Source organism: Ammospiza nelsoni, chromosome 8 (assembly GCF_027579445.1).
Source record: "Ammospiza nelsoni isolate bAmmNel1 chromosome 8, bAmmNel1.pri, whole genome shotgun sequence".
In the NCBI taxonomy this organism is placed as follows: domain Eukaryota; kingdom Metazoa; phylum Chordata; class Aves; order Passeriformes; family Passerellidae; genus Ammospiza; species Ammospiza nelsoni.
In genome coordinates this window covers 26406563-26431150 of record NC_080640.1, presented here as the reverse complement: position 1 = coordinate 26431150, position 24588 = coordinate 26406563, and the positions used below count along the sequence as shown (strand labels likewise).

General features: G+C 37.2%; 1 protein-coding gene across 5 annotated transcripts in view; it reads left to right on the top strand.

The window, feature by feature from the left end:
* The window catches only part of PARG (poly(ADP-ribose) glycohydrolase), a 62542-nt gene that overhangs the window by 11141 nt on the left and 26813 nt on the right, over nucleotides 1-24588 (top strand). For all 5 annotated transcript variants that reach the window (XR_009418850.1, XM_059476580.1, XM_059476579.1 and 2 more), the window contains exons 7-9: nucleotides 649-723; nucleotides 15770-15862; nucleotides 17980-18137. Coding sequence is in view for 4 of the 5 variants with exons in the window: in XM_059476580.1 (XP_059332563.1) it covers nucleotides 649-723; nucleotides 15770-15862; nucleotides 17980-18137 (326 nt within the window). In the remaining variant the exon portion in view is untranslated. The remainder of the gene's footprint in view (nucleotides 1-648; nucleotides 724-15769; nucleotides 15863-17979; nucleotides 18138-24588) is intronic.

Here is a 24588-nt window from a genome sequence, read left to right as displayed (position 1 = left end):
CACAATGTCTTACAGTAACATGAGTGCTGATTTGGAGCAGCTTAGAGTTGCTATTATGTTTTTTTTGGTGAAGAATAATGTAATTTAGGTTATATCTGAAAGGCAGGGAAGGAGGAGAATGCAAAAGCTATAGATAAACTTTAAATGAACAAATAGACCTTCTCCAGCAACTGAGGAGACTTCCCTTGATGTTATTTTATTTGGTTTTTATCTTGTGAATTTTTTAAGGGTGGTTTTGTAAAGGGTCTATTTAATTTGCTGTGGTTCTGACTTTTTAAGTTCCTAAAGGGGTACAACTTCTGTTATATTGCTTTGATATCTTAAATAACTTTTATTGGTACTGTTAACAAGAGCAAGCATGGGATGGGGAACATTTATGTTGTTTGTTGGAAGATATGCCTTGTCTTATTTTGTGTTAGGAGAAAAAACCCCATAGACTGAAGCTTAGTCATTGCTAAAGCCAAACCAGAGAGTTCAGTATCAAGGATTTTCTCTATATTAATAGAGCAAATTAAGTGTTCTGGATTTTTGTGGGCTCTGTGGAAGGTTTTAGCCACCAGATGGTGCTGCTCCTTCAAGAAAGAAATTTCCTAAAATGGTTTTTCTTCCATTAATAATTAGCTCTGTTTTGTTGTGCTTCTTCCTTAGGAGGCCATATTGAGGTACAATGTTGCTTATTCCAAGAAATGGGACTTCACAGCTCTTACTGACTTCTGTGAGAAGGTAAAACAAGTTGATTTAAAATAGGAAGAAAAGTAATATGAAAGGGACTATTTTGCCTATATGTCTCACTGCTTTTAGCATTATTTCCATTTTCAAGAGCAAAAGTTTCCAGTTGTCAGATATCTAAGTGAGCAGCTATTTAGCTGGTAATTTCAGCTGAAACAATAATTATATGTTATAAACTGACTTAATTTTAAATTTTTACATGTAATTTGGTTTTTTCAGTAATGTCTAAGCTTCCTGAGAGTAAGGTGAGAAATGCCCTTTTCCTGGTTTATGACAACCAGATTTATTAAGAAATCATATTAATATTTCCAGTGTAATTTTTTTTGTTTTAAAAAGTGTTGGGTTTTTTTTTTTTTGTAAAACTTTAATGTTTTATTGCAGTGGTGTTTGTATAGACTGTGCTTTGCTGGTATAGCAGGAAAATATTGCTGTTTGGTGAAGTGGTGAATTTAAACTGTAGAGCCTTTGAAAGACTGGGATGGATTTTATACTTTCAAGTATTAGGTATTAGTACTTTCATGGGGAGGATGGAAAAGGGAGATGAATAGTAGGTCTCAAATGCAAGTTGGGCTAATATTAATGTACATCCTGAATGACACTTAGAAACTATGGTAAATAGGGTAAATTAAAGCATAATGAAAGGTTAAATGAGATGCAGTATTGTTCTCTTGTTGTATTTTTCTTCAGTACTTCAGAAGTACTTCCAAAACACACATACTTGTTTTTGTGGGAGGGGCTTGCTAAGATCTATTAAGACTCAGTGGAAACTTAGATTTAATTTGAAGTGAATTTTGTTTGTTATGTATGTGAATAGATGTCTGCTGAGGCCATGTGATCAGAGGAGCTGTTCTGCTCTCTCTGTTGCCTGTCTCCATTGCTCTTTCACAGAATGAATTTTCATTTGCATGCAGCACAGTATTATTACTGCTGACAAAATGCACCTATAAAAATCCCTGTGGTATCATACTTGCAAGCCATGAGAGCTGCTCTGCTCACCCATCTTGCAGATTTAGTGCTCCCGCCTCTCATCTCTGGGGTCCCTGACATGGCTCCATAGTAGAGGCTGTGGGCAGTCAGTGCCTGCTCCTATTGACTCTCCTGCTGAGCAAAATTAACTTGCCTGTTGGATAACTCATGTGTTACTGAAGTATGCATACTTAAATTAGAATATTTTAAAGTATGAGTGCTGCTCAGTTAAAAATCTGACTCAGAAACAGAACAGATTTACATCATATTGCTACAAGCACAACTGAGCTTGTCCTGATGTGTCACAGTGTGCATTTGGGATTTTGGAAACTCTGGGTGATTAGATTCAGAGCTCATCAGCCAGAGAGCGTAAGTAATGTCAGCTGTCTCCAGAGGAGTGGGAACAATAGGGAAATAAACTGGGGATCAGGCATCAATCTTTCATGAGGATGAAAAGGAAATTTCTGTATCCTGGGAATGATGATTTATTTGTGTGGTTCTCAGATGAAGGGTGGAGATCTGTTTCATATACAGATTTTCAGCTAAATTAAAAGAGCGTGCAGCAGTATTTTAAATAAGAAACAGTGAAGAGCTTGTGACAGAGTTGCCCCTTGTAGACCACAGGAGCAAAAGCAAGCCCTGGGTTGCTTTGTTGAATATATTGAGTTTATGTGGAGGGGTTAGATTTTGCAGAGAAATGCTTGAATTTTTCCATTATTAAGGGATGTGTGAACTTTCCAAGTTTTGTAAACAAACAAGGCATCTGCTTTCAAAGAATGCTTGCAGTCTAAGTGAGCGGCTCTTGTGTGAAAGTTGACATTCTCTGTGGAAATGACCTAAATATACTGGTTATAGTGAGCTGTAGTGCTTTTGAATTTATTGTATTTATGAGTTAATGATTAAGGGCTTACCACTAGCCTGTGTATTTTCTGGTTTATCCTTTGATTTTGAGGGTACAGAGGAGCTGTTTCAGGTTTGCCCAGCCAAGGTTGAGCAGGTTGGTTAGAAGGAAAGCTGGTCTGAGTAATCAGCTCAAAGGGAGTGGCAGCAGCTCAATGGAAGGAGATGTGGTCACAAATATATCTTAAAAGAAAAAGATTAAAACAGAGTCTGTGATTGTCAGATATGTATTTATATTGTTGGGCACTATTGACTTCCAGTGCCTGCTTAACCAAGGATTTGTAGTGTGATTTAGAAGGGAGCTGTGTCTGTAAATCTAGTGGTGTCTGTTTGGAGGATTATTCAGATATTACTTCAGTAGGTCTGTGTTTGGTTATAAAGTGCCTTTTGTTATTTTATCTTCTGCTTATGGGCACAGCTCATCTTATCTACTAATCTCTTAAATACTGTCATATTGGGGTTCCTATTTTAGGTAGCTCCTTGCAAGTTATACTATCAAAATATGCTTTATTTTTAAACACTACTTTGTAAGATTCAAGTCAATTTCCTTATAATAACAATAATTACCAGTTTATTTGGCTTAGGCTTATTTCCCCTTAGGATGAAAGCACTCTCAGCTTTCTTAACTAATAGGAAATAAATATCATGTATGTGAGCCAAGTTTTTTTTTCGGAACAACGCAGCCTGCAAGTTCTGCAGTTTGGTCAAAGTGTTGCCAGAAGAGGGAGCCCTCACACTTTCCAAAGGATTCTCTTTAATCTCAGTTAATGTGTGGAGTATAATTCCTGTGTGTACAGTGAGGTAAATTGGGATGTTTGGAGTCCTTTCTGTTTCTTTTGACAATTTCATAGAACTTGTATATAGAACATAGAACTTGCTCATAGAACAGTGTATGTAAAGGTCTTGGTGGCTGTTTACTTCAGACATCTGACTCTTTTGCTGTTCTCTACAGAATTTCCACAGTGTTGTATTCATTTGTTTTGCCATCTGTCTGTTGATATTGGCATACATGCTTAGAATTTCTTCAAATTATTACTTTGTGGATGAAAATTATTACCTCCAAGATTTTTCTTTGTACATGCAAAATTCTTGTCACTTGGAAATCATCCTTACATCTGATTTCCCAGAACTTACCTAGAAGCCAGGAAAGAGTAAGCAACAAGCAGAAAAGGAAATGTGAGGAAACCACTATGGATGGAGCTGTACTGGAACCCACAATGTGTTATAGATGAGCTTTATTTCTGGGAGTGATGATGGCTGGATGTTAATTACATGCTTTTGCTCAATGGTGCCATGCACTGTGGTAGTTTTTATTTTTCTTTCTTCTGGATTTGCCATTCCACTTCCAGGCAAAACCAAGTTCTTTTTCCCAAGTGCATGAAATAACAAGTCTGGTTAGGTCACTCAGGAGTTATGCCTTAGACTAATCTGTGACAACAGCAACTTGATCTAAAGGGAATAGTAGGGCTCTATCATTTAAGAGAGTTGCATGGTTTGCTGCTTTAGATTGGGTCTCCTTGTGCTGGACATGCTTTGGTTCTATTATATGCTTTAAAGTCTCTTAGAGCTTAAGCATAATTCTTGTCAATGAACTCTTCCTCTTATTGCTTGCCTCTGTCCTGCCCTTTCAGGAACAGAGGAGTGTTAAAATCTTAAAATGGCACAGGGCAAAGATTGAGTTTAGGTAAATTTGTGTGGCATAGGCTGTGATTGATTGTCTCTGAGCTGCTGCAGCTGGTCTGCCAAATGGATCACAGTACCTCTTGCAGGTTCAGTACAGTGGATCCATAACTATATTTTGTTTGTCTGGAGTCTTTGGTCATTTTGGTGGAAAGTTTAGGAAGTGGAGAACATACAGGGAGAGGAGTCAGGAGTGATGCAAAGGTATGTAATAGTTTCCATATGAGAAATGTCTAAATAAGTGAGGATCATTTCACCTTATCTTCTTAGTTGAGGGACATAAGTAATGGGTGTAACAGTGCTGTGCAAAAGAAATGTAAGAGAGGGTGAAGAGGAAATGGCTGTCCATTCTTCTAGCACAGCAGTTGAGTGTTCTTAGCAGGTAAAGGTTTCAACACCAGACAAAAGTACTTACTGAGATACTGAATGCTGTGGAACCCCTTGTCAGGGGAGCTAGAGGATGCTGTGGCCTTACTTCAGGTTTTGAAGGAATTTGGAGAAATTGCTGTTATAAAGATCTCATTGACACCCACAGAGGGCTCTGGGAATTGCTGGTACTGATTACTGCAAATGAGGAAGTGCTGCTGATTACCTGTGCTTCTTGCTGTTAGACTTTCCCAGGAATCCTTTGTTGCTGTGCTTTCATTCTGCTGTTGTTCTGTTGTACATGGAGCTATTGTCCATTTTACATTCTTATGGCTTGGCTGGATTGAAGCTGAGAGTTGAGACAAGTGGCCTTGTCATGCAGGGTCTGTTGTTGCATAGTGTGCAGTATGAGATGTTGCTGACAGAAAGGTATGGCATCTATACAATAGACTAAGAGGCAAGAATACTAAAGGTCATTGACATTTTAAATGCTTGAATCACTTAAGGCACTTATGCCTTTCAAAATTTGCTTTTCCAGGCTCTCTTTAAACCCTTGGTGCCCACTTGACTCAAGTAGGAATTCTTAGAGGGGATATGCTATCAGTATTTTTACAAAGACACTCTCCACTGTAATACTCAATTTCCAACTGTTAGATGTGATTCTAGTGTAGAGAAAACTGTGTCTGTGTCTGCAGTGCCTGTGTATGGATGCCTTGTGGTCTTTTTGTCTTTTGGGAAAGCTGTTGAAGCCAATCAGTCTATTTAATGGCCAGTAATTGCATATTTGCTGTTGATTCCCATGCAAGTTCAGCATCCAGGAAATCCTTTTATATTACAAAAGAAGCTTTATAACTTTTACTTTTAGATTTTTCTATGAGATTAAAAGAAAAATGATAGTGATATCTAAAAAGACCAGTCTCTTCCCTTCTTTATACTTAATTACAGAGAAGAACCTTCAGCATGGGGGAAGAATTTACCAGACAGCTTTCTCTGTCCTCCTCTTTCTCCTTTTCCAGTCAAGCGTGAGGTCACTGGCTTTAGCCTCCAAACTGACTGTTAGCAATTGGGGTTTTTTGTGGCACAAACCTCAGATTATTCTACAATCTGATAAAAAGCCATGGAGCAAGAAAAGAAACTCTCATGGCAAACTGAAGGAATATATGGCTATTTTTCTACACCCTTTAAAAATAGTTGTCTTGGAATTAGAGCTGTAATTAGTTTTGATACAAGATTAGAAAAGGAGTTCTATTTCTCACTTTCCACTAAAGCTTACATGATGGATGCTACTGCATGCGGAATCCTTTTAGAAGTCCAGAACAGCTGGCCTGGGAGACTTTGTTACCATCTGCTTTTACATGCAAGTCTCTACTTGTGAGTTTTGAGAACTTCACTTAATGCCTTTTTAAAATTTTCCATAAATGTAATTTAAAAACACATAAACTAAGTAACAAGATAAATATGTAAAGAAATTTATCTATAAATACATCTCTTTCTATTTTTCACAAATACCACACATCCATATTATATATGTTTTGATCTTCCAAAAGTCTGGTTTCCTTTCCTTGCAAAATTGAAGTTAACTCTTGTACTAGAAATTGGTTTTTGTTTTCACAAATTCTTGCCATTTTAATTTCAGCCTAGCAGTATTTATATGGGTGTGCTCACACACACTTTCTAAAATACCAGTTTTTGTACTGCAGGTGTTGTGTACAGATTCCAGAATATAAGAGAATATTCTGAAAGTGAGGAGTGATGGAGCTTGTTACAATGAGTCTTCTTGGTCAAGCCTTTGCACTTAAGAATAATTAAAGTAAATAGAAGAACATTAATGTATTGCATTGAGACACCTAGCATATGTGTGTTGCTGATTGTGGTACAAACCTGTAAAACCTGGGATATCTACAGAAAGTGCTTAGTGCAGTTTTTGGCCAAAGAGTAGTTTCTCATTTAAATGTATGCTACTACCTAGCATACTAGCATGTTTGGGCTGAATTTGCTGCTTTCAGAAAATGTCAGATACAAGTAACTGAGTTAAAATAGAGCATACTAAATGATAGAGAACTGAGCAAAAAAATCAGACATGTAAATATTGGCAGTGTGTCTGCTTCCTCTTGAAGAATTGGTTGCATTTTGAGATAACTGAAAAAAAATAAGAACTCACTTTGAATGAAATCCTCTACTTCAATTGCAGAATTGCAAACAGCCACAGAAACACAAAGTCTTTTGTGGGTGTATAGTCTTATCTTTAATAACCTTAAAATTACCTTGAGAAAGTTTTCAAATTACCTGGGTAATTTTGGAAATTATGGTTCCGTTTTTTCCTGTTTTTTCAAACTTTGATCTAATAAAATTGCTATAAATCCAACATGTGAAGATGATGCAAATGCAATATAGTATAACTGGATTGTGGTTGAGCTCTAAGATTTTCATTCATTTGAAAAAGACCAAGCACAGAACACTGCTACAGTAAAGTATGTGCATATCTTGGGAAATCTTTATGTTCTAATAGGGTTTCACCCCACTCCTGTCTCCCCATGGGTCTTATGAACCATGCAGTCTTTGCTCCTTGTTTTGTTGTTTGAATGACCTGCTTGAAAAAGTGATTGCTGTAATCAGTGAAACTGGAATAGAAGGAATTTTGAAGTACCAAATTGTTCTGGTGACTGGGTTTTTGATAAATCATTTTTATAATTGTCTGGACAGTACTAACAGAAGGGAGCATTGTATACAGATGTCAGCACTACAAATGTAGGCTTTTAAGCAAGAAACAGAATGTCCCAAGGCTGAAAATAGCCTATCCATTGCTCCTTGTTGGATTTTACTTTAGTCTAGATGTTTTCAAGCAATTTTCATTACATCAGATTACCTTTTAAAAATCTAAACTGGAAAGGTCTTTTGAGTGTGCCATGAAGGGTTTTCTTTTCACAGCAGCAGAAAGGAATTTATTCCCATATTGAACAAAAGGTGAGCTTTTCTGTGGTGAGGGCAATATGCATCTTGTACACATTCAAGACATTAGAAACTAAGCATTGTAGAGGAGAAAGAGCAGGGAATTACAGGCTTATTCTTAGTTTTCTGTACTGTGTTGGCAGTGGTGTTTTGTAAGCACTGTTGCAATGACTGTTGAGTTGGAATTATCAGGGAAGGGATAGCTGCACACAGCAGGTGCAGAGATATAATTGTGCTGTGTCCCAGGTGCTTGTGGATACTCAGTGCTTTAATAAAGATCTATGTAAAGATACATTCTGAGTGTCTCTTTCATAGTTTTTCACTATATTCAGAACATTCCTCTTTGAAAAAAAAAAAGAAAAAGCCCCTAAAAATCCTAACATTCTGGGTTTAAAGTCTGCCATCTGATATTTGCATTGGTTTTTGTTTTGGGGTCAGAGGACTGTTGAATAGATTTCCTCCACTGGATTATGTGTAAGTCATCATTTATCTGTGCTCACCTGTGTATCCCAAATCACTAAGAGAAATTTCTTTTTGTTGTGGGAGGGCTTTTCTTAGCTGCTTAGTGCTTTTGGATTTTTTAAAAAATATTATTTATAATGTATTGAGCCATTAGAATACAAAAGCCCCACAAACAAACCCTGATGGTCAAAGCTTTCAAGAGAAATGCTCACTGAAAAGGTGTACATGTAGGTAGGGAAGTGATAAAGAGGCATTGCCATTTTTTAGGATGACTATAAAGTATAAATGAAGTAGATTGTAATTATATTCCTGAGTTTTTTCCTCCTTCCTTTTCATCAGAAAAACTGAATTTGCTTATATGGATTCCTTGGAGATTTTGTTATTGCTACCATGCATTCTTTAAAGAGCAGGTTTACAAAGGTGGCCAAGTGTGTAACCTCAAGACGGTCTGAGGGTTTTATTTGGCCAATAAAATTGTAATCACTGGATATTTTTCTTTAAATATTGGTCATTTTGAGACTGTGTAATACTGACAGTCAAGCAAAAAATGGTCTATAGATTGGTTAAAATCTGCAGTGGTATAGTTTTGTCTTTACTTGATCCTTTTTATTCCCCTTCTTCCTGTGCTTGACTTTTTGTTTTGGTTTGTTTTTTTGGCATGTTAAAGAAAATGCAGTTTCCATAAGGGTAACAGCTGTGTTGTCTCATGAAGCTTTTTGTGCCAAAGTTTCAAAAGTAGTTGTAGAATGTATTTAGTATGTGAAGGCTTTCAAATGCTTCTACAGTGTTTTTAAAAAATGTTTTATAAATCATAGCAGTAGTAAATATTTTTCCCCTATTACTGTATTCAGAGAGATAAAAGTTTTGAATTATCTGGAAACAGATCACTTTCACTGGGAACTTGTATCAGGCAGGTGAAAGGAACTTTATCTTCCCCTCATGTTACATTCAGCTCTTCCATAGAGGCAAGGTCATTGTCCTCTCCACTGCTCTACTTCCCTAGAGTAACTTGAAAGTACTTAGAAAGTGGGATTTGACTTTTCATCCCAGGACTCTGGCACTGCCCTGGAAATGGCTGTGATGCTTCTGGCCATGACAGAATCACTGTGCAGCAGCAGAGAGGTAGAAGCTATTGGTGGTCTGAAGGGTAGGGAAAATGACTGAGGGTAGATTTCCAAATCCTGCAAGGATAAACTTGGCTTCTAAAACCATTATAAGACATTGGAAAATAAACACACATTCTTCTCTCAGATTTTAGTTAGAATGTTTAAAAGCTTTGAGAACAAAGCAGCAGTTGTTAAGGATGATACACCTGAGAGATTATTCCAGAGTTGGATTGGCAGAGGACATGAATGAGCCTTTGGGGGGAAGAAAATTAAACATAACCAAATTAACCTCTGCTTTGTAAGCTGTCTTCTTTTTTCCTTTTGAAGTGTCAGTTTGTGGTTTTGATAAATGTCAGGAGCATTCTTGTTCTCAAATAAGATTCTTCTCTGCATAATCCAGTGTTACGGTTTCTTTCTTCTTTCCTCCAAAGATTACTTTGTCCTTCCTTTTGTTTCTAATCAGACAAGCACTCAATAAATGGGATGGATTTGACAGCTGAGTGTGTTTCCTACTGAATTAGTTTTGTAAGGGAACTGGAAGAGGCCGATGAGAGTATTCTTTCCTGCACTTTTGGAAATTCATTGATGTGATAAAATGGGAACTAGAATGCACGCACACCACACCCTCCACCCCACATTTCTTCCATGTTTCAGTCTTGTTTATATGTACAGTATGATGAGTCTGTTTTGCAGAGGCTTGTGGGTTACTGGGCTGCAGCCTGGTGTCTCTGTCTGGGTGTGAGTACACTGGTAGTTGTTGCACAATGTCTTTAAGTAGAATTGATCTCCTCCTTGTGCAGAAAGAAAGGCTTTGAAGAGAGTACTACATAGTGATGCTTGGTTTGGGGGTTTAATTTAATTAGATTAATTTTTAAAGTCATTCAATAAGAACTGGCATGGGCTTTTTTGTTGTTTGTGTGTTTGTTTGTTCAATTGTTTTTCCCTAGCTGTTCCAAATATCAGATTGAGAAAGTCTGCTCTTAGGATTCTGTAATGTTTAAAGGCACCTATGACAAGGATTAGAGGAAGAAAGGGAGTACAGATTGGCAGTCTGAGGTTGGTTACTTTCAGGTAAAGGACTTCAATGTCATAAGCAGCTTTTTTGTTGTTTTTTTGGCACTGCAGAGTTCTAGTCATGGATTTAGACTTCCCCATGTTTAAGTGTTAAACAGTATGCAAAAAGCAGAGGATTCCTGAATGAGACAGGAGAACAGGGAAATAAGTACAGGCTGCTCTGGAAGGAAGAGAGAATGAAAACAGTGCAATAAAGGAGCAGCCACATGTTGTGATTGTTTGAGCACACTCAGGTGTTTAAATGCCTCAAAACTATGGAACCATTTATGTTGATAAGGACTCTGAAGGTCATAGAATCGAACATTAACACAGCACTGCCAAATCCACCACAGAACCATGTCCCTAAGCACCACATCCACACATTTTTAAAATACCTCCAAGGACAGTGTTTTCAGCTTTGAAGTATTTCATGTGCCTCAAAATACCCTATAGAAATATAAATAGACAAACTGAAGACAGTGAAGAAGGGAAAAGAAAAAAATTATACCTGAAGTTAGGAGAATGAACCTACTGTAAACAGAATACATACAAGTTATTTGGCTTGTCCAATTATTTAGTTCAGCATTATCACCTCTATATGATATCATATTATATCTTACATTAAAGTAATTTGGAAACTTGTTACTGGAAAGTTCAGTGTAGTAGCTGTAGATGATTCAAATCACTGACAGCATGAGGCATTATGGCAGCTGTGAAGGAAAAATTCAGAAGGTCAAATTCCTTTAGAATTAGGAAATAAGAGACAGTCTGAAGGAAGCACTCTGGTTTTCCTCTTCATCCTTAAGAACATGATTCAGTTGGTCCTTGTCCTGTCACAGAAGTTAATATGGGCATATAAAACCCAACAAATTGAAAGCATTAAGGCATTGCTGTCTTAGCATGCTGCCTGCCTGTTGGCATGATGGCTGTGCCTTCCTTTGTGATAGATGGAGCTGTCCAGATTTGTGTACCCTATGTGCAGTTTGTTTGCTTTGATGAGCTGTCAGATTTAGATTTAAACTCTCTACCATCACTATCACCCCATGCTACCTCAGATCCTTCTTATTAGCCTGTCAGGCATATTCCTCCCTGCATTTTGGAGGACTGGTTTATAGTGACAAGAGGCCATTACTTACAGCCATGTTTAGTCAGGCCTCTTTGCTGCAGGATAAATGTTCATTTTGCTAAATTGCAATGCAGGTTTGGCCAAGAGCTCATACCTCTGCTACGGCTCACTGAGCCATTTGCATCTTAGGAATTGGAGCCCTAAGTCCTGTTCATTTAATCAGTCACTCCAGTGAAAAAAGTGATGGAGTTGCCAAATTATTGCTTCGGTAAAAAGCAAGTCATGCTTTGCAACTCTGACTCTATGTACTTTTCCCTCAGGGTATAACCCCTGCATGTGCTTAATTCCTTTGTATTTTGCATAGCTGGAGCACTGATAAAGTCAACAATGTATTTATGTTTTTGTTTCAAATACTGAAGGAAGCTGAGGGACAGTAGTGCACAATAAGGAAAGGAGAAACTGATCAATTGTTTAAAACCAAAATTGCTACCATACTTAAATGTATTTTTCTTTATGAAAATTTGTTGATAACCATTTCACATTTTAGAATTCCTTAAGTTAGAAAACAAATGGTAGTTCCTTTAAAAATGGAAACTCAGTCTTTTCTCTTAATATTTGCAGAGTTGTAGCCTTGAAACCTTATACACAATTAAAAGCACATTAATGAATTCATAGAGACATTCCTGTATGAGCAGATTTACTTCCAAGTGAGGTGCTTGTTTTAACAACTTCATTCTGACCAGAACATTCCTGTTCTTTCAGTGAGAAGAGTTGCAACCAAGCTCTCTGCCTTTGTAGCCCTTTGACAAGGCTTGTGACTGATTCTTTTTCACTTAACACCCACTCTGCACACATCTAGAAATGCATGACTTTTTGGTAGGCTGCTTCAACTTATTACTGCATGGACAGACTATCTCCACCTCCAGATTATTTTTCTGTAGAATCAGCAAGATGAAGGATGTCAGGAAATTGTCAGATGAACATGGCAACTGATGAAATGTGGTGTGTGAGGGTGTGTGCATGTGTTTGAATGGCTAGAATGAACACATTCCTCTTTCAGCAGCATCAAATATGTAGAATGTGCAATGTCACTCTAAATGTGCTGGATTTTACATCAGTACAAGTCGCTGCTTTCTGAAGAGAGTTGCCTTGTGAATAAATCTCCCCTCGGTTCTGTGGCCAGGTGTTCTCTCTGCTGATGTTAGGTTCTTCAGGTTGGCATTTGCATCGTGGGATGTCTGCCAGATGTAGCTGTGTTGTCAGCACTCCACGTCCTGGAATTCTTTTACTTTCCATGACTGAGTGTTCCTTTTTTGCTGCTTTCAAAGCCTGAAAAGACTGTCACAGGTAACACCAGGCTCTGTGTTGCACTCAGCATAGCTGAGAATTTGCAGTGACAGTGGTGGGTCTACAAAGCTGCACAAGTGATGGTGTGCTGGGTGAGTGGTCAAAAGAGGCTGTGAGGGCCAAGCAGCCAGGGGCTTGCAGGTGTTCTTTTTTCCTAGAAACCTCAAAGGAATGTTACCTGTACAGGAAGAGTGTCTGGGCAGACAGGGTAAACTTTAGTTACATGGATGTGGCCATTTGGTAGAGAACAATGCTGAATTAGGAGTTTATTGACAAGGTCTGTGGTCTCACAATGATCATGTATTTGAAGTTGTGGAGTCCTCATGGCACCCAAAACTCTTTTAAAAATTCACTTCATTCACATGTAAGAATAACCAGAAGTCAAGGAGAACACTTTTGGGCAGTAACACCTCTAAATGTTGACATTTTCATTAGTGGAGATCTAGTAAAACTCATGCATAGAAATACTATAGAAAAGAAATCATACTCTGGTACATCATTAGGAAGGTAAGAAGAAAGAAAAGTAGGATTTCAGAATAGAAGTGACCTTTATAGTTAAGTATTCTGCATCAGAGCTGAGCTGTGCAATTGCTGGCCTGCCTCTGTTTTGGGAAGAAATTGTCTCACGCTATTATGATGTTGTTTTCAAAGAAGCATAAAGAAAAGGTTGAAGTCTTGACAGCTCTGACAAAGTCTGGTGCCATAATGTGTCACCAGATAAGTGATACTGTATAGTCTGTGGCAGTCAGCAAAGCACAGCAGCCACTATTTATATGTCAGCTTTAAAAGAGAGGAAGTGTTACCCGAAGGGAAGAGAAGATCAGAATTTGACAGCCTGGTAGACATCTGAGGTTAAATGTCAGTTTTTGAATAGCTGTGACTTATGTATTCATTTTATGGGTCGAGATCTGAAATTTTAAATGCTCATTTAGTTACTTTATGGCACTTAAAAACATTGTGCCTAAGAACAGAGCAGAGTTTCCTGTAGAGCAGATAATGTTAAAGGTTAGGTCATAGTTTTCAGGGTTTGACTTATGCTGTGTAAATATGTAGGTGCATATGCAGCCAGCAACAGGAGAGAGAGATGCATCTTGCTCATTTCCCATCTTACTTTCAGAAGTACTTTGTTTGTTACTTGGATTCTTCCTCATATCGAGTTATTTTCATGTTTCCTGGACTTGTTGGTCTTTGTAAGTTGTTCTTTCATTTTAAAACTTTATAGTAAACCCTCATTTTTATGCCTCCACAAGCAACATACATAATGCGTAGAAAGTGACTGTGTAGGTCTTGCTGTTGTTATATTTTCCTCCTTTTCCCAAGCAGAAGTTGTTTGTGCTTTGAGCATTTGTTTGTGTTTTGGTTTTTAACTTCCTAAGTACTCTTATCCCTTTATATTATTACTTGGAGCAGGAGACAACAGAGCCAAGATATCTCTATGGTTATTTTAATGATCTTGGAAGAGCAGAAGTTGCTACAGTTACCTTCAAACAATATTTTCAGTGTTTATGAGGATCAGTGTGTCTAGAGTCCGCGGCACCATATTTTCCTTCTCAAGAGAATTACCAATTTCTTTTTTATATTCTGAAGCCTATGTGAAACTTTCCATAGAAATGTGAATTGCAAAGCCCTGATAATATGACTAAAAAGATCTGTTCCTGTGGTTTCACAATTAGTCTTAATTGTTGTAGAGACTAAAGTTGATAACACCTTCATGCTGTTTCATCCATTCTGTCTGCAGTTGGTTTTGTGCAAAACTGGTAGCAAATGAATTTTCTAAGTGTTACTTGAAAAATAATATTGTGTAGTTTAAAAGCCAGCATTTCAGAATTTTGAGGATTTTAGTCTAGAAACTGGTAGAAAGTATTGGTCTCAAATACAGATTCCCTGCAGGGGAAGGATGGAGACAGACAACTGAGCTGTGACCTTTGTCTTCTGTTCCCCAGCTGTAGTGCAAGGTGTGTGTTCTCTTCTCTCTGCTTTTAGCCTTGAATGCAGCATGCAAATCTTAACAGCCACTGACATCTGATGCCTGTATCCACAAATAAGGGGAAGAACTTCCACATCATAGGAATGTGCTTTTCATTCAGCAGACTGAGTTTTGAGGCTTTTGTGCTGCCTCATGTTGCAACTGTGCCACTTCATGTTGCATTTCTTTTTATGACCTCTTATCCTGGATTTTCTTAGAAGACTATTGCCTACCTTAAGGAAATATTTGCATCTTTGAAAAACAGGTGTGTGATACATCAGTAGGCATGTGGGTGGCTTCCTGGACTTGCTCTGAATATATTGGCTTGATAGGCTTTGGCAGCCAAACACAGTGGGCCAGACAGTGTCAGGGGAGAACTGAGAGCAGGGCAAGAAATATTTGATGTGACTTGTTCTTGGGTGTAAAAGCTTTGAGAGGCCTTGTGAAACATGGGTGTGCCCATTTGCTTTCAGTGTTGTCAATTCTGGCCTCCCCTTCTCAGAAAGTATGTTAGAAGAGTGGGTGAGGCAGCTGAAATAGTTGTAGTGTCAGGTATCCTACAGGAAGAGACTGAAAAGATTGTAACTTCAGCCTGTGGGGCCTGGCAGGCTGCACCTTTATGTAGCAGTGGCTGGAATTCTAGAGGAAACATGGTGGGGATGGATTGCAGAAAATGCCCAGGATTGCATCCTCTTGCAGAGGATTTCCTGTTGCTGCTGCAGAGGCCCAGCAACTCTCCTGATCTGAGCCAGGAGAGCATTTTGTCTGTCCTTTATAGGAGGATGTCACAGGTACTTGTCTTGGAATATGACCTGAATATGAAATTTGAGTAAATCATTCCAGTACTTCTGTGGTTAGGTAGTGATTTCTTCAGATGAAAATTTGGTTCATTGCCTTGGAAAGAATAAAATGGTAACTTACTCAAGCTTTCTTGAAAGGGCATTTGGTGACATGTTTTCTCAAGTGCAACTTTTGAGACTTGTTTCTGTATCTCAGTGCATTATTGCAAGGTGAATTCAGTGAGGCACTTCTGTGAAAGTGTTACAGATTTGGCATGAAGCAAGAGGACCTGTTTTTTTTTTTTCTTGTTTCTTTTGCATAGGTCCTGTTTTCACAAACTTCTAATTCAATCCTTATTTCTGAGGTAAAAAGCTTTTTTTCCTTCTTATTTTTTAACAGGTTCTTGAAGATGCAGAGGCTCAACATCTGTTCCAGTCCATTCTTCCTGATATGGTCAAGCTGGCACTGTGTCTCCCCAGTATCTGCACCCAGGTAAGCAAACCCAGCTAGCAAGTGCTCTGTGGCAGAGCCCTTCTCTGCAAACTGCAGCTGGTGGCTAAGGTCAAAACATCAGGGTTATGTTATGTTCTTAATAAAAGCTGTAGTTTTTGTGTTGAAGGCAGATGAGACCTAAGGAGCAGAATGGACAATACACATCTGCAATTATGTCATAGAATGCAAAAAAAAGTACATCTCACTGTCATAGTTTTAGCCTGGACTTCAGTAACCTTTTCCTTTCTATGTGCTGAAGTTGCTTCTTGCATTTATTAAATGAAATGACCACACTACAAATCAGGTTGTAAAATCAACCTTAGAAACTGGAACAATTGAATAATCTGATTCAATTTTTTATTTCAATCTGATCTAATTTTTTATTTTAGAATTTTTTTAATCTTACAAGTGGTATTTTTATAAAACTTTCATTTACTTTATTTTGTTTAGAGCTTGCACACATACAAACATTAACCAGTTCTGTATTAATGCTATGAGAATTAGTTCTGTAAAGAGTGAATCTGATAAAAGTGAGTAGGGCTGGTTGAGTGAGGATGTATGGTAGGTAACACATTGGTAGGATGACAACAATTTGTAAACTTCTTTGTTGCCATTTTCTGAATTTATCCTATTGGGAATAAGCAGGAAAAATATTTCCCTACTTTTTTAGGCTGCAAGGGTCCCAAAGTATATACATAACTTCAAGCTGTGAATATTACTTACTTTTTTTTGCTGTTAACTCAATGAGGGAAGTTGTTTGAAAATGCTATGAAGTTTCTGAGCACAAGTTAAGCACAAGACTTGCAAGCCTTTTAGAGATCATGTACTGCTAGGCAATGTAAATTGTAAAGATCTCTGTTAGACTCATTTTTTTGGTTAGACATATAGATAAATTTGTTCCAATATAACACTATCCAAAATATTCTCTTTTTATAGGTTTGTAGAACTTATTAGAGTGAGCCTCTCAGGCTTTTTTCTGCCTCTAGCTGTGTGACTTCAGACATCATAATAAAGGTTGTTAATTAAATAGCCAGAAGACAGAATGAGATTCAGTGAATGTGAATGTAGTAGTTATAAGAATGAAGGGATACTTGTTTGTTTTCTAGAGTAAACAGGGCTGGGTATTCAACAGTCTAAATCAACAGCAGTTTCTGTATTCACAACTAGAAGGATGAAAATGTAGCTGTACTGGTGCTAGGCTAATGATGATGGCTGAGAATTTTGGAAGCAGCTGAAGACTGTGTTCTTTCTCCTGTCAAGTGGATTTACTGTAATGGTTACTGGACTCAGCAGTCAGAATGATGTGCCTCTGCCATGCTCCATGTTAACACATAATTAAAACAATGAAATACCATGAATGTTATGAGCCAAAGCTCAAAATCAGAAGGCTAATGCCTGATAAAATGAAAGATGTCTAATGCTTCAAGCTGGGGAGTTCTTTCTTCCCTCTGACCATTTGTTTCTTTTGGTATTAAGGAAACACTGACCAGAGTAAAATAAAACTTCAAACTGCTGAAGACCAAAGTGAAGCTGAGCTTTTTGTTCATTCTGATTATAAAAGAATGAATAATTGCACACTTTCTACAAATAACAACAGTGTTATTTCTTCAAGTAGGATGGAAAAAAATTCAAAGCAAGTCATAGAGTTATGATCTGTGGCATGACTTCCTTGTTTCTTGGTAAAGTTCAAAGCAAGCTTATTGCAGCTGAAAGCATTCCCTGAAGGGGTCTTAACTATACAGCTATTGAAAGTGGATTTTTGTTTCAGTTTTTAACATTGCCCAGGATTTGCTACATCCCATCTATTTTTCTCCCCTCTGCATTCCTGATGGTTTTGTTTGATAAGTTGTGCTTTCCTGATCCTTTTATTATTGATTTGAAATATGCAGTTTGCCAGGCAAGCCCTTTCTGAATTGTCTTGAATAAACTGTTCTTGACTTTAAGGGTGCTGCTGATTAAAGGCTTTACCAATGGCCTAAATTATTCTTGCTCTAATATAACAAATATAATTTTGTACTTCTGTTTTTTCTTTCAAAAAGGGTAAGCTAATTATTCTTTTCTCTCCTTCCCTCCTTTCTCCCCTACCCCTTCCTCCCCCTCATTTCTTTTGCTGGTAGCCAATACCTCTGCTGAAACAAAAGATGAATCACTCCATCACCATGTCCCAGGAGCAGATCTCCAGCTTTCTGGCCAATGCTTTCTTCTGTACTTTTCCACGTCGCAATGCGAAGATGAAGTCTGAGTATTCCAGTTATCCAGACATTAACTTCAACAGGTATGGCATCAGCAGGAAATGAGCCTGATAACCCTGCCATGGAAACTGTCTTTTAGGGGAGAAACTCATTTGTTTTGTGTTTCTGTCACTAAATTGACTAGTTTGCTTTTTGTCTTTTCTTTTTTCCTATTGCCTCTAAGGGAATGAAAACTGTGCATCTATATAAGAAAGGATCTTGTGCACAGGACAATATGATCAATATTCCATATTTTCTTTTGTGCATGAGCATGCACAGACACACTCTTGCTCTGGCATAATTAGATTGATACAATTCCCTGCCTCCTCATAAGCCAATCATCTGCAAATGGTATATCTTAGTTGTGCTTCAAGTGTTCTGTGTGTATTTAAATTAAAGGTTGGTGTTTCCCCAGCCATGTTTCTGTTGTCTCCTGTGTCATCAGTGGTGAGCTGCACAGTAAGTCATATCAATAGGACTTCATTCTTCAGCATCCATACCATTATTTTAAGGCAGTTGTAGTGCTGCATATTAAAATTAACTTTTTCTTTTTGCTGTGAGTTAGTCGAAGAAGGCCACAATAAGAACTTACTTAAAGATACTCTGATGTCTAAGCAAGCATTTATTTTTTTTTCCCTAGTGCTAACTTACAAGCAGATTTGATTATAATTTTTTTCTTTACAAATTTTTTATAATTTAAATATGTTTATTTCAATTTTAAATGAGGGAAGTAGAGGGAGGCATTTTCTACTGCAGAATATTATGATTCACATGGACTTGTAGATTAGAAATACAAGTTCATAATTTTTTGGCACTTGCATACAAGTGTAGATCAACCTTAAGTTTGCTAGGCTGAAGCTTGGATAGATTATTGATGTAGAGTTTTTCTTATTCCTCAGTGTTACCAGATGTAGTGGATGTGCTCTGACAGCTGAGATGAAATACAGAAACAGTGCTGCCTGTGATCCAGCACACTTGGGTGTGTGTATTACGAGAGCTGTATTGGACTAGGACAGCTCAGAATAAATTGGCAGGCATGCCAATGCACTAATGATGCTTTTGGCATCTGCTGCCTTTAGGGGCTGTCCCAGGTTGGTCCATACTATGTATTTCAGAGAGACCAGGGTCACTGTCTGGATGGTTGTCCCAAGAGTGCAGTGGGTTACAGAAGTGTGGGTGGACATTATCATGCCATACAATTCAATGTATTTTTCTACCAGTAGTTCCTAAGAACAAATCAATGAAAAGTACCATTGGTGCATTAAAAATACTGATGTTCAGAGCATTGAAAGAGGAGAGTGAAAGGTCTGGAAGGAGTTGTCTTTGACTGCACACTTCTAGCTGTATTTTGTGGTATTTTTAAAGGACTTTAAGCTGCTGGTTTTTGTTGGGATTTAAGCATTTTATAAACCAAGCAGTTAAATTTTTCAACTTGGGTAATTTCTTACCAACTATAGAATAAAGTGCTGTTTAATAACCAGAGTAAATTCATATGCTCCTCTATGAAAATTGCAGAGCAATGTAAGGTGATAGTATTAGAATGCACTACTTGTGGTTGACTCAGGACATAATATTGCAAACTACTTCTAAATAAAAAACCCTGATAAATTATTAGGTAAATATTTTCTTGCTGTGGACTCAAAGAATGACTAGTACAAAGTATTAAGCATTCAGAATTTTCCAGTCAGTCCAGCATTGTTTTCTGACTTGGCTGCCTGGTGCTATCATGGTAAGGTCCCACAATGTTATTTAGGAGGGGAATAGAGCAAACAACCTTCAGGCTTTCCTTTTGCATTATGCATGAGGCAATGCCCAGCTTCAAGTCACATAGGGGAGAAAGCCATTTTTATTTGTGCAAGAACAACAATATTGTTGCCAAACTGGAGAAAGAAGGGAAGCCAATGTCCTCTGGTTATTGAGGATTAAAAGTGTCTCTTCCTCAGTGTTTGCCAATTTATGCATTTGTTAGATAAGTACAGTTTCTTTTCCATTCCTTTTTTTTTTTACTTAACCATTTGTTGCACCAAATCCACGCTCCTACACCCCCTGTATTTTGAATTTGATAATCAGCAGATTAGTGAAGTAGAATACAAAGTGTGGCAGGCAGTGGATACAATTTGAGAAAATGTGTTGGTGAGAGTGGGAGACTGGTAGGCTAAAAGCAAAAGGAAGAGTTCTGGAGAGAGTACTACAAGATGTACAGTTTTCTGCTACTGTATGTAACCTGATTTAGTTAAAATCTAAGATAGAGGGGAGAAGGAGGATAGATAGTATCTTATGGGTTTTTTCCTTCCTGTCAACCCTGTATTTTCCTGCCCTGCAAAGTTATTCTTCAGTAGCAAGGACAGAGTGAGCAGTCATGTTTTCAGTTATTGTTTCAGACTTGTAAAGATGACAGGATTTGGTTCACTGCAGTGTGTGTTTTCAGCTTCTTGAAAAAAACATTTTGGGAAGCTGGATATACTCAAAGCCAGTAGGCAATGACTGAAGTTAAATATTTGTGACTTTTTTTCCGGCTTATAAAAATGTTTTGATGTAAAGGCTTTGGAGGCTGCTGCTCTGCTCTGTCTGCTTAGGGATGGGCATAACAGATTGTTCACACATCAACCTTTTGTCCCCACAGTATTATGGTCTGTTGCTTTTTTCAGACTTAGTTCTTTCCTCAGCATAATTCATTTGCTACGTGACTGTGAGTGAATGACTTTGTTCTTAAGGTATCAGAAATAATCTGCTGTTGTTCCCTAACAAAGCCAAACTACTGAGTGCATGAATGCTAGCATTTGAGGGACTTTTCTTTAGAAAAGGTGATGTTCCTCCATTCCTTTATTCATGACCTGTCTACATTCATAGAAAAGGCTCCCACTCCTCCCCTCAAATCTCTGAGGCTGAAAAATGGAAATTTGCCACTTCTAAGCTAGAAACATAATTGTGTACATTTTCTTGTGGTTTTTGTTTTACACCACAGTCTTTTGTCAGGTCACTTTATGCAGACTTAAATATTAGTATCTTTTTATACACTATAAAATAGTTATGATTTTTACATTTAAATGCTGAAATGTTCCATTGTTCCTCCCAGTCTTCTCCCTGCTCTAGGTTTTTATGTGCTGTTAACTATGATAATGTAAGTTCTACCCCTACTCCTCCCAAGGTACAAATCTGTTTGACAAAACAAGACAGTCACTGCAAGATAGTTTAAAATGTAAGGCTCATAGAGACATGAGTGTAGCTGATTGGGAGGAAGGCTGTTGTATGTATTAGCATTAACACACATCATCCATGCTTTACTTCTCTCCTGCTGTTAGTCTTGCCAAATGAGAGGAGAATCAATGTGGCCATTCCTCTTTTGACACAGAAGCACTTGGTTTAATGGTGTGTGTTGACACTGACTGTCCATTGTGATTCCTTATCTTGCTACAGACTGAAAGTCACCTGTGTATAATTAAATACTCAGTAATTTAATTGAATTCTTCCCTTTTTTGGTTGGCAGGGATGAGCCTGTTATTAATCTTAAGTCATTAATAAGATAATTCATTTCAAATGTAGTTGATAAAAAGGAAATAATAGTTCAAGAGCTTTAATATTTATGAATTTGAGTAGGTAGAATGACATCCATTCAGTGGCCAAACATTAGATCTTACTAAATAGCATAAAATATTACTTCTGTTCAAAATATCAAGCTAAATTCAGACTGTTCAATTTTTCTTTTTAAAAACACTCCTATAATACATGTGATGACGTTAGATTGGGCAGTTTTATTCCAAAATAACCCATCACAAAAGAAAGAAAGAATTGAATTGGCCATTTTATTTACCTTATTGATGTGTTTTTCTTGGAAGTTGCATTCTGGTTGAATGTAGAGCCTGAATTGCATTGACTGTCTACATTATGATGTTGGTTGCAGAGTTTAAAATAGTTGATTGTGGTGATGGTTCTAATTACTATAGACACTATAGAATTTGGTAATTTAGGAAACTGTCTAGTTTGGTTATATGGGAAAGCAAAATGTGAGGAAAAATGTCTGCAATATTGAATCAGTGTTCTGGAAATGACACAGGTTTGCCAAGGACCTGCTTTGCTCCTGCTGTGTCTTTGACCTGCTACAGATCTGTTTTAGCTGTTGTGTCAAGTGAGAAGGACTCTTCATTTTCTTTGTTCAAAAACTCTGTGGTTAAAGTGAAGATGCAATATAGGGCTTGAATTCATAACTGAGGGCAGTAAAGTCTAACAGCATGAGCCTGGTAGATCTTCTGGCACATATATTAGTGCATGCTCTGGTCTGAAACCACCAGTATTCCACTGGGACTGAATTTCTTCATCTTTATCAAACAAACCTTTAAAGTAATTTCAAGTGATTGGAAATGAGGAGAAAAACACACTAGTTAAGATATATTTCTTTTATGGAATGTATAATATATGAAAGGAAATGGGAAACTGTATGGTACATTTATGCAGGAGAATTGAAATCTAATTTACCAGTAATGCAATTATCTCTCCGTAAACAACATCAATTTCATAACACTAATGAATATTCTCTTGGGCATAGATTATCTAATGACTTTGAGAGAGCTTGTTTTGGACTGAGATGTATTGCTCCTCTGATAAGTGGTTCTAGGTTTTCTGAGTTAAAGGACACTGATCCTACAAAATTCATTCTGTTATGCCTACTTTGGGCATGGGAACTGATTAGCCTTGGGTGGATTACTTTAGGTTGAGTATAATTTTCTGTAAAAAAATTTAAATCAACATTTCTATTTGGTAAATATGGAAACACTCTAAATAGACAACTTCAAAAGGAGACTATTTTTATGAATCTGGCATAATTGCTTTGCTATAGTGATTAAAACAGTACTGAATCTGAAGGTTTTTTAGCTTAGTAAATATAGTCATGTAGTCCAGAACTTAGTTGTACCATGCTGTTGGTTGTCCCTTGTTTTAGATTCCCCAGGGTAAAACATTTCACCCCACTATTCTCTGAGGTTGATTCCTTGCAGTTAGCATCTTATCATTTAATCAGGGTCAGATATCAACTTGATGCATTTTAAGACTCATAAATCACCAAAACCTTTTGTTAAAACAGATTTACAATGCACCAAGTTGCTTGCCACAATAAATGGAACAACAAAATGAAAAGCACAGAGAAGAGATGTGTGAGTATATGGGAGTGTCTGAGATGAAAGATAGTTTTTTGTATTTAGATTTCCCAACAAAATTACATTGCTCCTTTTTTTTTTTTTGTTTACACACATCTTAAAAGTCATTATTTATCTACAGATCAAATTTAATTCAACGTAAGGTTATTGAATAGTGCAATGTTCTTAAATAACTTCTCAGATGATGACAGTTTGTACCTATAACATATCACAGTAAATAAGAAATTGCCCACGAGGTTGAAATATTGAATGTTTTGTTTTTCTCCTGCTTGCTATGAAGGAAATTAGAGAACTCTGGAATGATGTCCTTTATAAGCCCAGAGCAGGAAGGCAGTTTTAATGCAGACAGATAGAATTCATGCTGAGTGGAAGAGGCACACACTGGGCACCAGAAAAGAACTGAGGTTGCTGTACTTGACTTGTGGGAGGTTGTGCTCTGTTTTTCTATCCGGAAATGCAAGATGTGGACAGTGGCATTTCCTTTTGTTTTGTCAGAGGGATGGGCAGTTTGCCTGCCTTTCATCTCTCTGGAAGGAATTTCTTATTTGGATTATTCTGCTTTTGATTCCCATTAAGTCCAAATTGCATAAAATAAAGCTGTAATATACTGAATTGTTTTCCTTCTAATTATCACTTCAAATATTTTTAGTGACTGCAGGACTTTCTAGTAAGGGTTTATATTTTATATTGGATATAAGAATGTCCCATTTTAAATTTGCTACGGTTTCTTCATCTTGCATTATCTAAGTGATGTTTAGGTATTAGTATTTAAAACTATTTAGGGCTATGGTCTCCAAACATTTTTGATCACACATACTTATCAGTAAAACATTTTTGAGCAATATATTGTGTTTATACTATATATGTAAAAAAATATATATTTATACACCCCAATGTATTTGTATTTATTTACTTAAGAGTTACATACATGTGCTATTTTACTAATATATTGCATTATAAAACATGAAAAAAAATTAGAAAGGATGAGATAAAGATGAAATAACCACTACTTCAAAATGTTTTTTTATTTAATGAATGGGACAAAAAGATATTATTCCTGCAGCCTAGTGGATTGTCTTGCACACCCCCTGGGGTACTTTGGAGACCAGAGTGGGTCTCTGGGGTATTGCTGTTCCCAAAATATAGTGTAGTTTGTTTCCCTTGGGAAGAGAAGCATGAATTATAGCAATGAAACACTTGTTGCAGCTCCATTCTTCATGAAAAGTCCTTGACTGGTCCTATCTCTTATCTTATTCACTGAAGTGAGGCTTTTGAGATTTAAAACTCCATTTTAAAAGGCAGATATATATTTCTGTATGGGGGGAACTCCACCCAATAAATAATC